The 16,196-nt window shown below is 49.9% G+C and overlaps 4 protein-coding genes across 4 annotated transcripts; 1 reads left to right on the top strand and 3 right to left on the bottom strand.

The window, feature by feature from the left end:
• Positions 1-306: 306 nt before the first annotated feature.
• On the bottom strand, positions 307-1,239 carry BROUX77_000417 (uncharacterized protein; the record flags this gene model as incomplete). The annotated part of the gene is made up of 1 exon (XM_073748900.1): positions 307-1,239. The coding sequence occupies one exon, from the start codon at positions 1,237-1,239 to the stop codon at positions 307-309; it is 933 nt and encodes a 310-aa protein (XP_073608654.1).
• A 2,575-nt stretch (positions 1,240-3,814) lies between these two features.
• On the top strand, positions 3,815-4,579 carry BROUX77_000416 (uncharacterized protein; the record flags this gene model as incomplete). The annotated part of the gene is made up of 1 exon (XM_073748889.1): positions 3,815-4,579. One exon carries the CDS (start codon positions 3,815-3,817, stop codon positions 4,577-4,579), a length of 765 nt encoding a protein of 254 aa, XP_073608653.1.
• Positions 4,580-5,668: 1,089 nt separating this feature from the next.
• BROUX77_000415 (uncharacterized protein) lies at positions 5,669-6,612 on the bottom strand (the record flags this gene model as incomplete). The annotated part of the gene is made up of 2 exons (XM_073748878.1): positions 5,669-6,357; positions 6,435-6,612. The coding sequence occupies 2 exons, from the start codon at positions 6,610-6,612 to the stop codon at positions 5,669-5,671; spliced, it is 867 nt and encodes a 288-aa protein (XP_073608652.1).
• A 1,737-nt stretch (positions 6,613-8,349) lies between these two features.
• BROUX77_000414 (uncharacterized protein) lies at positions 8,350-10,901 on the bottom strand (the record flags this gene model as incomplete). Its single annotated transcript, XM_073748867.1, has 2 exons — positions 8,350-10,511; positions 10,631-10,901. The coding sequence occupies 2 exons, from the start codon at positions 10,899-10,901 to the stop codon at positions 8,350-8,352; spliced, it is 2,433 nt and encodes an 810-aa protein (XP_073608651.1).
• Positions 10,902-16,196: the final 5,295 nt, after the last annotated feature.

Genomic DNA, 16,196 nt, shown 5'->3' with positions numbered 1-16,196 from the left:
ATCTTGTTTTTTGGCTTCCTTTTTTTTTCTACGTTGACAAGGAGGTCGGAGACACGCCAGCAGGCGAACCGGCAGGCCGTGTGATGCTTTTTATGTTTGTAGCTTGGTCTAAGTCAAGCAAGTATGTTGAGAATCTCTCACCAGTAGACAGTTTAACAAAGAATTTCAACTCAACGGACGAAAGTAAATGTATAACTACATAGATGCGACAGCCATGTACATGTGTACCTGTGTCCGCGTGATATACCAGCTATCTCAAGAAATAAAACTTCTAAAACTTGCTGATTTGCCAAAACCTTCCCTGGTTTAAATCTTAACCTCGACATCGACGGACACAAGTCTATGGTCGCTAATGAAGGTCTCGTCAACAAAGTTGTCCAAAATCTCGTAGCGAGTAACAGTGAAAGGCTGCTCCTGGGTGCCAGTGCCGCCCAGCCAGACAAAGTCAATACGGCTGGTAGCCAGGCCGCTTTTGAAGCCAGTGAAGGTGTTGCCAAGGGTACCAACGTGGGCAGTGGGATTGGCAAGGTTGTAGCTGTCAGCCAGGAAGCCAGTGTCCGAGAGTGCCTTGTAGGCATCGCCTCCAGGAGCAGAGTTGAAATCACCAGTGAGGGAAACGTCGAGAGGTCCGTAGGTTCCCCGAAGAGCCTTGATGTGATCAACGACAGCTTGGATTCCCTTGCTACGAGCTTCGGAGCTGACATTGTCAAGATGGGTGTTGGCGTGGATGAACTGGTGGCCAGTTTCAATGTGTCTGAAGACGGCCAGAGTCACGATACGCTTAGTCTTAGCACCCCAGGCTGTAGAGGGCTCATTGGGTGTCTCTGAGAGCCACTTGACTTCGCTGTGCACGAGCTCAAGCACATCAGAGCGGTACAGAATGGGAGTGAACTCGCCCTTGCCCTTGCCGTCATCGCGGCCCACACCGGCATGCTTCCAGGGGGCTTCGAGGTCTTCAAGGATATTCTCAAGCTGGCCTTCGAGAACCTCCTGAAGACCAACAACAGCGGCACCGCCCTGAGGGGCTCCACCAGCAGCGCTCTTGAGCTGCTTGGTCAAAAGATGACGGCGACAGTCGTTAGAGTTCACGCCGCAGAGGAAGTGATCCCAGCGCTTTTCTCCGTCCTGGCGGTCGCTGGCATCGTAGCGGATGTTGAAGCTGATGACGCGGAGAGGTAAAGTCTGGGCTGCTACCGTAGTGGCAAGAAGCAGAGGGGCGGAAAAGAGAGACAGCTTCATGGTGAGGAAGGTTGTTAAAAGAGAGTAAGAACAAAGATCTACGTAAGTAGTGAAAGATGAGTCAAGATAATATGGTTGAATGCAATGAGAAAGAATGAATTTATACAAAGTAAACGAATGAGATCAAGTTGCAACTTGAACTGCCAAAAAGAATGAAAGAAGTAGAAAAGTAGAACAAGTGTTGACTAACAAGAGTCATGCAATCAATGCTATAACTGAAAAGAAAGAAAGAAGGGGTGCGCCGTTGATGAGATGTGGAAGAGAAGTAGAAGGTATCCGACAGAAGAGTGCAGACACTCCTGCCTTTTATCACGATGCTGAGCCGGACTCGACCTGCTGTAGATTGACCGCGATACTCTAAAGTGGTCCCCCAGGATTTAACCCCTTTTGTCACGACATCCGGCTCTTTGAAGCAACATTCTTCAATATGACGGCGATGCTTAGCCCGAACTTATTTACACCTAGCTAGCCAAGACAATGACATAGTTACCCACAAATCCAAAACTCAAATGCCGGCAAAGAAAATGGCACAGGCGTCCAAGACTCAGCAGCCTGCTTGTCAGCATCTTCTAAGCCCAACGATGCCCACAAGGCGCATGAAGCCCGAGTCACGGCGTCAAGCCGGCGGCGCACAAGCCTTGGATTGGAAACCGCGGCCAAGGTAAGACAGGACCATAATCAGCCCGTCTAAAGTGGCGCTTGTTGTTGTGGGGTATGCGCCAAATTTAGAAGATTGACTTGGTGCAACAACAAACTCGATCCGATAACTAGATGTCGTGTTTACACAACGAAGAATGAGTGTGTGGGGGAACAATAGAAACGACAGATGCAACCATACTTCGATGGCCGGACAGACGTGTAGCCTGGCTCTTTTTGTACCGCAAAGGTATGTATGTTTATCGATGGGTGCTTTCTTCTAAACAATATTGTATTTCCTACCAAGGACCAGTAATATATTCCTGTCGATTGCTTTTGCCTAACTATGCTTTCATAGTTCTTGTAAAACAAACACTCGACTCGTTTCATTGGGGCACCTGTATACTTCAAAAGTAAGCACAAGGATAACTTGTGGACAGAAAAGACTCTCAGACTCAATATTGTCTATTTATACATTCTGAAACGCGCTGGCCTCGACGTGCTAACGGACATTAGAATAACGGATATTAGAAATATTGCTGAAGTCAAGTTCCTAATCACTGGTGGGAACGAGAGAAACCCACTTCAACGCTGGCTTTAGATGTGATCTACACAACGACACAGAAATAACATCCTTGACGTCTACCTAATAACTAACTAACCCTTTTTCAACAGTATTACAACGGAATATTCCAGAAAGCAGTATCTGACGGTCTTCTCTAGTGATTGATACTAGAAGCCGCAGCAGAAATGGACGTGCAAAGCCTCCCTTGCAATCTTTTTGACGTCATTCTTTTCATTTCATTTCATCTATTTCACATCAATCGAGTGTTTGCCAAACACTCATAAGATGACGAGGCAGGTCATAGCAACCTGGCAGCGGCTTAACCGGCTGCCGGGATCCCCCGATTCGGACTGCCTTGGTGACCGTAGTCTCCCAGCTCCGAAGAAACTGTAGACACCGACTCTTTATGACGTCGTTGTTGTTGTTGTTTATTTTTACGCCGTGTGCCAGGGTTCACTAGTCGAATGGGCATCAACAGGCGGCTAGTCCACCTGTGAAAAGAGTATAATATAACTTGAAAAGAGCAGGTCTACACCTGAACGAAGAGAACAACACCTGGAACACGGAGGCTCGCAGCCTCCAGAGCGACCCTAAAGTCACCCCAAAGGTCCCAAGTAAAACAAACAACGAAATACACAAAACTAGACAAAGGAAAAGGTAGAAAATGGCTCGGTCTTTCTGCCGGCCTATGCTTGGTTGATGAGGCGTTGCCGCCCGGGGCCCCTCTGTGCCAGTTTGTCGACTCTCTCGGCCAACGTCTTTGCCCCTCGTGCCGTCTTCAATAGACGCTCTACCCATGACCTGCTGTATCTTTTCTGTAGGCCTTTGCATGTCTAAACGTGTGGGTTGACTTTCTTGGCCCCGCATCTCTCACACCCCAACGGCGTGTCGTGCCTGAAGCGGACGTGGTACTTGTCCAAATCTCCGTGCCCCGACCTTGCCGCGAGGACTCTGTCCACGCTGGCTCGGTTCTGCTTTTCGGCCGTAGCCTTCCATGCCACCGGTGCTTCTATATTTCGCCTTTTTGACGTCATGTGTAAAAAAAAGGCCTTATAAACCCTAATAGCGGCGCATTTTTCTAACAAGCCATGCGCAGTGGTCAACCACTGTCGTCACTCACCATGGTGTAGTTGGTTATCACGTTCGACTGTAACTTGAAAGAATTGCGATCGAAAGGTCACCGGATCGACTCCGGTTGGTGAGAACATGTCTTTTTGACCATCGTGAACATGATCACGTGACCCATATCAACTCACCATTCTGTGCCGTATTTCAGAAATACCGCCTCTCTCGTCCCATCTTGCCGAGGCCATAACCGCCGTCGACCTGCGGGACAAACCGCGGTGCCGCAAAGTCTGGATCTGTTCAGACAACATGGCAGCGGTGAGTAGACTCACGTCCCGGGACGTCAAGCCCGGAACCTCCGAGGAACACCTTCGGAGAGCCCAAACAATTTGCGCGGACTGGTTACGTCCCGACGCCAACCATCCGCGGCCAAGACCGTGGCCAGATGGAGCCATTAAGGTGGAAGCGATCTGGGTTCCAGGCCACTCCGATGTCGTGGGCAACGAGCTCGCCGACAGACAAGCCAGGTGGGGTGCAGACATAATCACCACAAGGACTGGCATGTCACTCTCCTGGGCACGCAGTGAATTCCGCGCCCGGGTCACTACCGCATTTCGCGCCTGGTGGGAGGCAGAGGGTCGCAACTCCAGACCTCACCTGCGCCGCCCGGTGCAGGCCCCGAAGAAGGCTTGGACAAGTCTCCTTGACGAGACCGATCGCAACCTCGCCCGCGCGGTGCTGACAGCTTTGTCAGGACACGGCGACTTTGCGGCCTATCACCGCCGTTTCGAGCACGAGGACGCCGTGCTCTCCTGTCCCCTCTGCGGAGCCGACACGAGCCCGGAGCACATCTGGGTTTGCCACCACAACCCACAGCGGGTGTCCAGCAGCTTCTTTCAGAAGTTGATCGGTACCAAGCGCGGAGCCTGCTGGCTGGCCGCCAAAGCAGCCAAAGCCCCCACGGCCCTGTTGGCTCACCGCCGCATGAGGCCGGACACGCGGGCGCAAGACGCGGCCCCTCCCGCACTCCCTCTGCCACCTGGAGACGGCGTACCCTCGGGGTCTCCCCCTTAGCGCGTTTGCGCTGCCATCACCTCCTTTTTCCTACTTGTTTCTCTCTTTATTTGTACTTCCCTTTGTTGTTTCCTTTGTTTTTGTTTTTATGTTTGGTCTGCATCAGCGGCGAGGCCAGGACTCTGGGCCAGGTTTGGGGCCACACAAGCAAAGGACAGCCTCTGGGCTGGGCGGGTGGACACACTTTAGTCATTACACTTTGTGCGGGGGGTTTCTGTATGCATGGTTTGGATTTTAGGTTTCTGTTTCTGTATGTAATTTCTGGTACTACTTGTAGTCCCCTGTCGTATGCCGAGAATACCTCGCGAGTAGACAGGTAAATAAAGAATCAATCAATCAATCTCGTCCCATCTTGGTACCGAGAAAACGTTCAGAGGGGCCTATGGAGCTAGAAGGACTGCGCTGGACGGTCGGGGGACCTTTCGTCATTATACTTCGTGCTGTGGGGATTTTCTGTATGCATGATTCTGGGTTTTTGGTTCTTTAGCTTCTGTATGTATTTCTTGGTACTAGTTTTAGTCCCCTGTCGTATGTCGAGAATACCTCGCGAGTAGACAGGTAAAATAAAGACAATCAAATCAAATCAGGAGCTAGAAGGACGTCATGCTCGCGAGTAGATAGGGTAATAAAGAATCCATCATCAAAAGGACGTCATGAAATGCGATGGTCATGTTTGATTCTTGAACGCACGTGACAACTTTACCTTTCTTGTGGGCTACCACGAAACCATTGCCTGTAGAAACCTGTATATTCACATTATATATGCTATCACGAACGAAGTCTCCCTCCCACCACATGACATGCGGTGTCAACCAGCCAATTCAAGCATCTGGAATTGCTGGAGTTGGCTTTTTGTGTCTTATTGATGTCATTGCTGGGGAAACAGCAGGATACAAAGACGTGTTAAACAGACTCAAGATCTGCGGACTTGCCCATGACTTCGTTGTCGATAACGTGGAATTAATTGTCATTGTCGCCATGTCTATCCGCGAAGGATTCTTGGCATATGACAGGCAAACATGAAGAACAAAAGATTCGCCATCAAGAGTCTTGGGCATAGGACCGGCTGGCAAGGTGATTGTGAGGATATCAACCTGCACGCATTTTTCCCAACCTTCCAATCATTCGTATTTCCTTCACGAGAACCCGTTCTTGAGCATGAGTCTTGATGAAGACTTTCATGAATTTTGTGTTGTGCATCTCAGCTTGGCCTTCCGCAATTTTGATGGCTTCCTTCATGTAATCAACTGTAGCCTTGAGTTTAGATGAAACATCATCAAAGTCACCACTAGAGATGCTCGCCCACTCATCGTCATCATCGTCAAAGTCGTCATCATCGTCAAGAGAGTCTTCGTCGTTGGAAACTGAAGAACAAGAACAATCGTCGGAGTCGTAGCAACTTTCATGATTTCCACGTTTCGGCCTGTAAGGTCTTAGGTAGAAAAGGCTCAACTCTATGTTCAAACGTTGAGTTGCCAAAGGGCGCAACTTCAGCCAGCCCTGGCATGGAAACCGTTTTCTCTTTTTGGCGCCAGGGGTATTCGCCGCTGTTGAACTTTCGGGTTGATCCATGCCCTGACAGTAAATATAGGTATACAGCGGTGGCGTGATCCGATCATCAACTCCCGAATGCTGGTAACGGAAGCCACATTCCGCCAGAAAAATGTCGACAAGCTTCTTTATCGATTCGCTTGTTGAGGCAGTGTCGGGGGACTGGGTCTCAAAAGTGACAGGAAGAGACTCTATGGCGAACTGCTTCTTGAGATCGAGCTCCTCCGCTTAACCCTATAGTTTGCGTTAGCAGATGTTTTCAGGAAAAGTCGGAGGCGTGAAACGACGATTATTAGTACTGGACGATTCCACTCTTTCAACTCCTTGATAAACCCGTCCCACGAATCGAGATTGCCCGTAGCCTTGCGCTTCTTTTCGTGACGCTTGTAAGTTTTGCGAGGCGCGCCGTTCTGGAAACGGCTAAAGTCCTCTGCGTTGCGGTTAGCTCTGCATATCGAGCACCAAATCGTTGCAGAAGACATTTCGAGTAGGCGATAGATACGGAAATGGTAAAGAGCCAAAGTTTCGTGGCAAGTTGGCGCTGGCGCGAGTGTCGTGAATCGGTGTTGTTTTGGGAGGCGTGGAAAAGCCACGAATTTGGGTTGCTATGGTTTGGCGCGGTATCTAGGATTATTCGGGAGAAAAGGCATCACGTGGTCTAGGTACCAGCTCCGGGCATCAGGGTACGATTTACATGCACACAGATACGCTGTCTTCTTTGATAGCCGGAGGCTGTAATTTCGAGGTATATTTTATATGTATTCAAGTAGAAGCAAAAAACGGGCAATAGGTCGGAAGATAAAGTGCACAAATAAGTGGGCCATGCGGGGAAAAACACGTGACCCAACTCAACATTCCTCAATAAAGAAAAGAAGAAAAAAAAGAGGAAAAAAACAAGATCGCGAACATTACGTCATTGATGCCTCACAATAGTCTTGTTCTGCCGGCCACCTCAAACATCTTTGACTTTGCAACTGCATATAGCGCCCTCAGTTTCCCTCCTCCCATTCCTCCTTTAAAAAACGCCTCGGCTCGTTCTTCGCAGCTTACACTACATCGCTCCCTTCTCTTGTTTTCGTTATTCCCCTGCATGTCTGCACTTCTCTTCGGCGATTGGCCCGGAAGTTCGTTTCTGGAAAGCAACATGAGAGAAAAAAGGAAGAGGGACAAGTACTCTGCGCTTATGGCTGATTTTTCTGTGTTTAAACACCAACAATGGGAAAAAAGTATACAACCACATGGTTTGTACATGTCCACTGTGTGGAGCTTCGAGTAATATCAAGAGCTGCTATAGGCTGCAGGCGACGGCCAGTAAGAAGGGCCTCATGCACTTTAGAAAGGGCGTGAAGGAACTGTATGGCCGTATAGATGCAATTGGGTCAAGGCGAACAAGAGAGTGGTCTTTAACTTGCAGCAGATATGTTCTGGGGCGACCAATAGGAAGTGGCAAGTCGTTGTTGTGGAGCTGCCTTTGAAACGATGCGACGGAGGGAGGCCGTTACGAGGACTCGCGAGAAAGGTTTACATCCTATTCAACAGATATCACAGAGGAAATACTTTCAATAAATGAATGTACCAGAAGTAACGTAATTTTTGTTTACTTTGAGTTAACCAACTAAGCATAAACCAACAGATTTTGCCATGAAAGAAACACTCTCCCAAGAAAACCCCCCAACTATGAAAACATGAAACTTTAATTCTATCCATCCAGCCAAACCTGGTGAACTTGAAAAATAAATGGGAAAAAACGCCGACTCCAGCCCAAGCCCAGTAACTCCCTTCCCACAAAAAAAGCATACTAGAAAAGACCTTTGAGATCCGTAGAACTTCGTAGACCTCGTGAGTTAAAACCGGAAAAGGGGAATAGAGAGAAAAAGAAGATGGCCAGCAAAAGAAAGAACAACGCTCATAGTTTGTCCACCAGATGGAAAATGGGAAGAGCAACTGGTAATGTCTCGGGACATGCCTTTGAGTTGATGCCGTCTAATTAAGAAAAAGAAGGACAAGAGAACGAGAAACACAAACAGCCGTGAGTGGTATATAGCCAGAGAACGCCAGAGTAAAATCAGACCAAAGAGAGAAAAGGAAATCGCAACAAGGGAAAGAGCCTTTGTTCCAGAAGCATCCTGTCACTGACGAAAAAGTGGAAGAGATGCGTTCTAGAATAACGGTCGAAGCGAATAGAAAAGAGCAGCTGCCCGCGTCAACGACGCACCAATTTACATGATGAGCAGGTCCCAGCCTTTTGCGTTCATCACATCCCGCCAGTGGATGTAGGGCAGAGCCTGAGAACCGTGCGGCCCGCAGGTGCCGCTAGCGGCAGACTGTGCCTGGACCAGCATGGCAGCCTCGGTCTGGTCCCAGACCTCGCGTAGGATGACAACAACCTGGCTGATGGCACCGAGGCGGGCCTGGTCACCCATGGCGGCAATGCGCTCCTCAAAGGCAGCGCGGAACGAGCTCTGCGGCAGCGCTACAGACCCGCCGACCAGGTACACCCAGGCCAGGCTGCGGTCATAGCCCGGCGGGATGAACTGCAGCACGTTATTTAGCTTCTCAACCAGCCCGATGCACGACGACTGGCTAGGCGCGAAGCCCGGGACCAGGCTGCACAGGTAGATGCGGGCGGCCAGGCGGAAGGCGGCAGTGATGTTGTGCGATAGCTGCTGCGGTGACAGGGATCCCGACGCCGTGTACGGCGATTTGGGCGTGGCGGCACTGCCGTCAGCATGCTCGGTCATAGTGATCTCGTCGCCGAGCGCGTGCACGTGCTGGCAGATGACAATGTCGTTCATGCCCTTGCTCTTGAGATCTTCTAGGCAGGCGATCTCGTTGATGAGGTACATGACGCGGTCCTCGCAGCCCATAAGGTCGCGGAGGCCAAGCGACGACGCGGGGTGGGCCAAATGCTTTTCACGGTATGTGTGGGCAAAAGTAGGAGCAGCTCCCTTCATGGTGGCGCCGAGAATGTCGATCCACGACAGCAGCGTTGTGTTGAAGGGGGAGAGGCCAGAAGGGGAAGAGGATGAGGGGGTGAGTTCAGGAGGGAAAGAAGGAGTGGAAGAAGCACCTTGCTCCTCAGACTTTATTTGCTGGTTATGGTTCTTCGTCTCGGCCATGGGAGCCGGGGCCAGAGAAGGAAGACCTAGCTTGGAGACCACGCTGATGGCAGCTTGTACATGCTGGTGCCACGGAATGTGGCTGGAAGACTCGTCGATAGTTCCAACCACGCACTGGAAGAGTGTGAGCGCCAGCGTCACATCGAGGACCTCACTGTGGGCCTCGTCTTCCGAAAGTGCCCGGCACAGCATGGACACAGTCTGGCACAGGTGGTTATTAATGGCGTCGTCCAGCTCGGGATTTGAGCCCTGTGTAGCCTTGAGGTGCTGCGCGGCGATAGAGAGACAGCAATGCAGGTAGCACTTGTTGCTCTGCAGCGCCGGAAGAATAAGATCCGTAGCAGATGCAGATTGGCTGCTGTTAAGTGCAGGAAATATTGTGGGCAAGACAGCCTTGATAAAGTGGTCCAGTAGCACTTGGTCGTTCTCATCCAGCTCGACCTCGATAGCCAGTGTACTGCAGCTGGTCTGGGCTGGGATGCTACTCATCTCGCTGTCAAAGTTGAAAAGGTTGCAGTTCAGCTCATCCTCGCCCAGATTTTCAGACAATCTACCGCCAGAAGACTCGGCGAAAACCTGCTGTGTCGGATCCCAATCCGCACCTATCACGTTGCCGACTAGCGGCGGCGTATCAAAATTGCGGAAGGTTGACACAGTTGACTCGCGCAGAGTGGGAACATCGTCTACAAACATCTGACGCTCGGTCTTGATGTCCACCTCGTAAGGAGGATAAGGCGCACCGGCCTCAAAGATCATCTCCGGGCTGCAGTAGGCATTCCCAGACTGGTTACCAAAAACAACAAAGTCTGGTGGGCTGCTGAAGCCGGCATTGGGAAAGCCAGTCATGTGCATAGGCCCGGCAGTGACGTCCCCAGGCTCGGGGGCACTGAACTGGGAGTCGATACTTGATGAGCGGTCGCGATCCAGAGAGTCCGAGTATGTGCTGGTGGGCACTGAATGGCTGAGGAGGGGAGGAGACCCGGTAGGCAGAGGAAGCTGGACGGGCAGAGGAATTGCCATAGACATGGCCATAGACATGGACATTGACAAGGAAGAGTCTTGCATTGGCCGCGAGGCCTTTTCGGAAAGCTTCTTGCGCTTGATGATGATCTTGATATCCTCTTTTTGTCTGCGGCGCATGTCGTTATTACTCCACCAGGTAGGTCGCTTGTATTCACACACCAAGCCCAGATGTTTGCAAGCAGTGCAAAGAGGCGTGCCTTCATCGCACTTCTTGCGCCGCAATCTGCAAGTGTAGCAGCCTATAAGAAAAGGGAACAGAGCGAGTATTAGCCGGGAGCTGCAGCAAGAGACAGCGGAATCATCTTGGTACACAAGAGGCTCAACAAAGGGCAGAAGATCAAACAAAGGGGTCTCTTACCTGTTCTTGACCGGCGGTGCATCTGGGTCTTGGCCTTGCCGCTAGCACCAGTGGACGATGACTTTGCGGCTTTGGCCTTTGCGGGAAGGGAAGCCGGCGCAACAGCCATGGCTGAGGCAGCAGCAGGAGGGGGAGTAGAAGATGACAGTGAGGGGGAGGGGGAAGAAGACTTGACTGGTTTGGAGGATGCCGGTGTAGAACGCATCTTGTCAGCGTGCAGGAAAACGTGGTGGTGATGGTGGTGATGGTGGTTGGGGGATAGCGTCGCCATTTGTATGCTCAGCTTGGGGTTCTGCAAAAGACATTTTAGCAACTAACGAACGTATAAGAGAGACGGGTAGAGACTGTGGAAGGAAAAAAAAAAGAGAAAAGAAAAAGAACCTTGTCCAACCGCAAGTTGAGGTTGATAGAGAAAGTGTCTTTGCATGTGCGTGAGGGTGTGTGTACAACAAGCCAGAAGGATGCGGTGGCAGGGGTCTCCAGGAAAAGCGGACAGTAAAGTTCCGAGCCTTTCCACACCGTGCCCACAAGCACCAGTGCAGCACTCAATGGCAGGGTCCTGAAGGTAGTGGGCAGAAGGGGAGGGGAGGGGTGGACTGTAGGTGTTCCCATCGAGACCGTGTTGAGATGTGCTGGCGGGGGGACAGGGGAGGGAGAAACTCACTCTATATTTGCACTTGAATACACAAGTTCACTCTGGACGACTGGGTCGAAGCTACCTCGAGATGGTCACACTGCCTGTGAGTCTAAGTCGAGAGATCAGCAGCAAAGCAGATAGAAAAGACGAAAAAGAAAGGATCGAAATCCCAGCGTCTTTTTTGGGTTTATTGCAGGCAAATGGCAGAAGAACAAATGAGAAGACGTGGCCGGGGAGAAGCAAAGGCGGGTAGATTAGAGAAAAATATCAGCAGTATAAAATAAAGAAAGAAATAAAAAAGGAGAGCAATGAGTATGTGGCTCGCAGAGCTCCAAGTTGAAAAACACCAAATGGTGAGCTCTTAGTGGTCACTTGCGAAACCGAGGCGAGCCGATGATGATATTAGCCAGCGGGGAAGGCAAAGGACAATGGCATTGGCCTCAAATAACGAAGGGCACGAAAGAGAGCGAATAGAATGCGTAGGACTGCACTGCAGTGTATTAGGAGGGGGCGGAGGAGATAGCAAGGCCGGCTTGCGCAAAGAGTAAGGGTGAGGGAGGGAGGAAGAACGGACGGGAGAAGTGCGTAAACAAGAGCCAAGTGCTCTTGAAGAACAGCAAGACAAAAGAGAAAGAATGAGAGCGTGGGGAGCGGCGGATAGAAGAAGAAAAGAGACAGGACACTGCCATGACTAAATGGGGCCGGTCACAACGACGGCCTTATACTCTGACTCTGTTGGCTGTAGGCCGAACTTGCATCAGCCCAGCGGTCGGCAGCGGCGGCCACAAGCTGGCACGCACGGGATAAGTGTTTCTTTTCTTAGACGGCCCTTTAGGTCAGTCAGACGCAGGTTGGCTGTTGGGAAGAGGGGAAAGAGAATTCCACGGCCAGCTGCAATCCCGGCGCTTAGTTGAACCGGGTTCTTTGCCTACTGGCTCAGCACTTGAACTTCAGCAGCTACCATGGTCCTAGTGCAAGGCCAAATGCACTATGTATGCACTTAGAAAGGAGGAAATGCCTACTGCAACTGTGTACAGAGTCTGCTGTCTAACGCAAAGAAGTGCCCGCTTCACTTGAAAATCTATATTTAGAAGCGCCACTGAGCCCTTTTGACTTACTGTCAGTCTGTCTGTCTCGGTCGTCTGCTGGCCTGTAGAAGAAAAATAGACTCGAAAAAGAACAGACCCAGTCTGCTGTAGTGACTACCGACATCGTTCCCTGTCTTGTCTTGTCTCTGGCTCCCTTGTGCGGCTGGTGAGAATTGGTCGTGGGCCAGACCTATGTGTCAAGAAAGAAAAGTAGCACTCCAGGATGAAAAAAGACTCCAGACTCCAGACTCTTGATGTGATATCTAAGCAACATGTCAGTCTAATCGTCAGCCCCATCTCTCCTGTCATCGCCATTCCTTCGTAGGGCTCAAGCGCCAGACGCAGCCCGCACGTACACGGCCCAGCCAGCATGCGAGCCAAATCAAGTTGAGAAAAAAGAACAGGAACAACAACCGCTGCAGCCTCGGGGTTTTGACCCAAGCTCCGGCTAGTCTGTGTTTCTTTTTTGTTTTGTTTCCTTGTTTACTCTCGCGGATAGTCGGTGTCTTGTTCCGCTGCTTAAGAAGAGCGTGATATACCATATAACTAGTTATGTGTATAATTGAACTGCCTGTAGCATGCTGCACATGTGCTGAATGATACTATTTCCACCCATGTGCCATTGTCTGTGTGTCGTTTAGTTACTATCTGTTATGTAAAACATGGGGTTCGGGGGCCCTCGTCGAAGATGTTTCTATCAATCAAGGTATGGCCTGTCAACTTGGCCAAGGTCTTAGTGGTTGGTGGGCTATGTGTAACCCTAATGATGGACTTGATAAGTCAGTAATGTGATGGTTAACTAAGTGGTTGAGACACAATGCTATTCCACATGTGTAGGGCCAGGCCTATATGAAGAGACAATGAACGGCCTTTATTCTCTCAAGTATGACTGGGCCCAAGACCTGAAGCATATAGTCAATGTGGCAAATTGGTTGGCATTGTTGCTTCTCCCAATTGTCCTATGATAATGACTTCCATACAAAACCCAGCACTGCCCCAAAGCCGACGGCCAAACAACGGGTTCCATGTCTTTCTCGACCTGTTTGTCTTGCATTGGGCTAACGGGCTGGTTTATTAGAGCAAATCCCTCTACAGTTGAATTACAGCCAGTTAGAAGCCGATGGTGGGTTGTCAGTAGGGATACAAGGGTAACAAAGGCTACAGGGAGCTAAGAAGGAAGCGAACGAGAGAAAGAGGGCAAAGACGGTACAAGCACAATGATGTCAAGAGAGAAAAAGAATACACGTAGATGTTGCAGACGAGGCAAGGCAGACTTGACATGAGAGACATAAGCAATACGCAGATTTCTGTCATAACCGCGATAGGCCGGAATACTCACAACCAGACTTGCTCAAGGACGGGACGGCATGGTTACGGGGAGACATGTGGACAACCAACAACGCCCATCTATACATCCATAGTAACGAGAATGTACAGCTACACGGGACCAACCGACTCTAGCGCTATATTGCTTGACAGGGGATCCTTTCCCAACGAGTTCATCCTGTCTCCTCCAACTAGACCTGCAAAACACCCAAACAAGAAATATGGTCAACTACATTAATAAATGCATCCATCTTCATGTCCTATATATAGCTATCGACAATGGTGAGAGCAGTCAGTCTCACTGCACATGTCATGATCCAAAGAAGAAAAAAAAAGCTGCCATGGCGCTAATCTGGCTTACACAATGCCCTTTCATCTGTCTTGCAGCCAATGAGAGCGACATGTGCAACCTCGCAAGGTCGCCTGGATCAGACCAGATAATTCCGTCCAAGCCGGAGAATCACGCAGAAAACATGAAAAAAAAATAGAAGCACAAAAGAGACCAGCAAGAAGCAGTCCCAGAAGGCTCACACGCCACAAGCACGCAAGCCACCAGCCGTATTGGTGGCCGGAGCAGGCTAGATGCGTCGCGGGACTGGCTGGCTGCTAATTGCCGCGAGGTTGGGCTGGTCATTTATTCTTGTCATTTATGTAACGAGTTAGCTAGCTGGCCCTGGCCTCGCTTTCTACGGCTCTTCAAGAGGGAAGGGGAGGGAGCATCGACAAGATTTTCACTGCATTTCTTCATGCCGAGTCGGCAAAATCTAAGCCTGCCTCGCGTCTGTAATCCTCAGAACGGCTTGATTCCAAATGCTTTTTGCTTTTTGGTTTTCTTTAGGGAAACGAAGTTTCTTTGCATTTCAGCTGCTGTATATAAGAGCCGAGATCTTTCTTCATGGCATTGGTTGATCTATTTTAAAAGAAAATATGAAATTACTTCTCTGATGTGGCATGTCAGTCTCGATGATGTGCTCTCAAGAGGGCTCCTAGAGTGAAGGACTTAGTGCATGCTCATAATCATAAGCCAGGCGAAATCAACAGAAAACTAACAAAGAAACAATGCTACCAAAATGCATGGCAAAGAGAAACATGAGCCAGCATAAAACCAATTTCAAGTGTGCACAGTTAGTTGTGCGTAGTTATCTAGTTAAATCTGGACGTTCGACAGCAATTCTTTTCCTTGTCGATTTGCTTATCAACCCTAACCCTAATAAATATGTATAGGATCTAATAGTTGACCAGCCAATCATCGTAGGCCATAATAGTTTAGTGGTTAGAATACGTCGTTGTGGTTCTCAAGTCCTCAGTAATCCGACGTGACCCATGTTCGATTCATGGTTATGGCAGCGCATGTCTTTTTTTTTTTCTCTTTTCATCTTAATCGTAAAGAATTTCAATTCAGTCAGCTTATACACATGGCTCGGGTGGTATTCACATTAGCGTTTCACGCGATACGGAAACTTGGATGCTACTATAATTCGCGAGTTCGATATTTGTTTCTTGCTTGGCAGATCAAGCGCACGCAACTTACAGGCCGCGTATTGTTTTCAAGTGTGATGGCACAATTCTTTTTCCCGTTAAGTTAACTAACTATAACTACAGGTAACCTGGTCAAGAGGCACCTCAGCTGGGAGATGTGATGGGATGGTCTGACGGGAACAAAGCAACCGTGGCTGAGGCAGAACAGAACAAGGCTTTGTGAGTAGTTAAACAACGTGTCCGTCCTTTGTTTGCTAGCACCTAACCATTGTGACGGTGATTGTCTGCTACTTTGTGAGAGAATAGTGACCATTCGCGGGCCGTAGGAATCTTGTCTCGAGTCGGACTCGGACTCGAACTCGAACTCGAACTTGACTGACGATATGGCGGCGAGTTGGCGGGTCCTTTTTTTTTGTCAGTTGAACTGCACACTGCGAGTCCAAGTTTTCTTTCCTCTGTGATCTCGCATTTGCGCATTGAGCTTTTGCAGGCAATCCACCTCCATGCATAAGAGGCCATAGACAGCAGCAGGGGATCTAATAATTGACTAGACCTGCACCTCTCCTCTCACAGCGGTAGTCGCCACTACCCTGGAGATGGGCGGCCACTGGAAGGGGGGGGGGGGGGGGTGCCATAGAAGGAATTCAGCTTTCTATCGACAAGCACAGCCAGAGCCCTGACCCCAGACGAGACGTGGGCTGGGCTGAGAGTAAAGGCGTGGGCTGGCCGGACTTGCAGAGCCAAGACGGACGACAAGAAGGGCACAGACATGTCTGCCTTTTTCATTCTTTCATTCTCCTTGTTTGCTCTGTGAATATGTGATGTGTGTATGTAGGTAGTACTGATATTTGTCTCTGTATACCCATAATGAGCCCCGCTGCTGCTATCACAGGACAGGGACTTAAACTATAGCGGAGTAGGGTGGTAGAAATGGTGCAAATGGTGGTAGTGTTAGTCACTACTTGTCCACTTGACTTGGGATGGTAACACTGCTTACGGTGGGAAACAAATTGGACCTCTGCTCTGGCCCGCGCCC

This window comes from Berkeleyomyces rouxiae (genome assembly GCF_048999995.1).
Source record: "Berkeleyomyces rouxiae strain 22BRR77 chromosome Unknown BrBRR77_ptg000001l, whole genome shotgun sequence".
NCBI classification, from domain to species: Eukaryota; Fungi; Ascomycota; class Sordariomycetes; order Microascales; family Ceratocystidaceae; genus Berkeleyomyces; species Berkeleyomyces rouxiae.
This window is presented reverse-complemented; position numbering and strand designations above follow the sequence as displayed.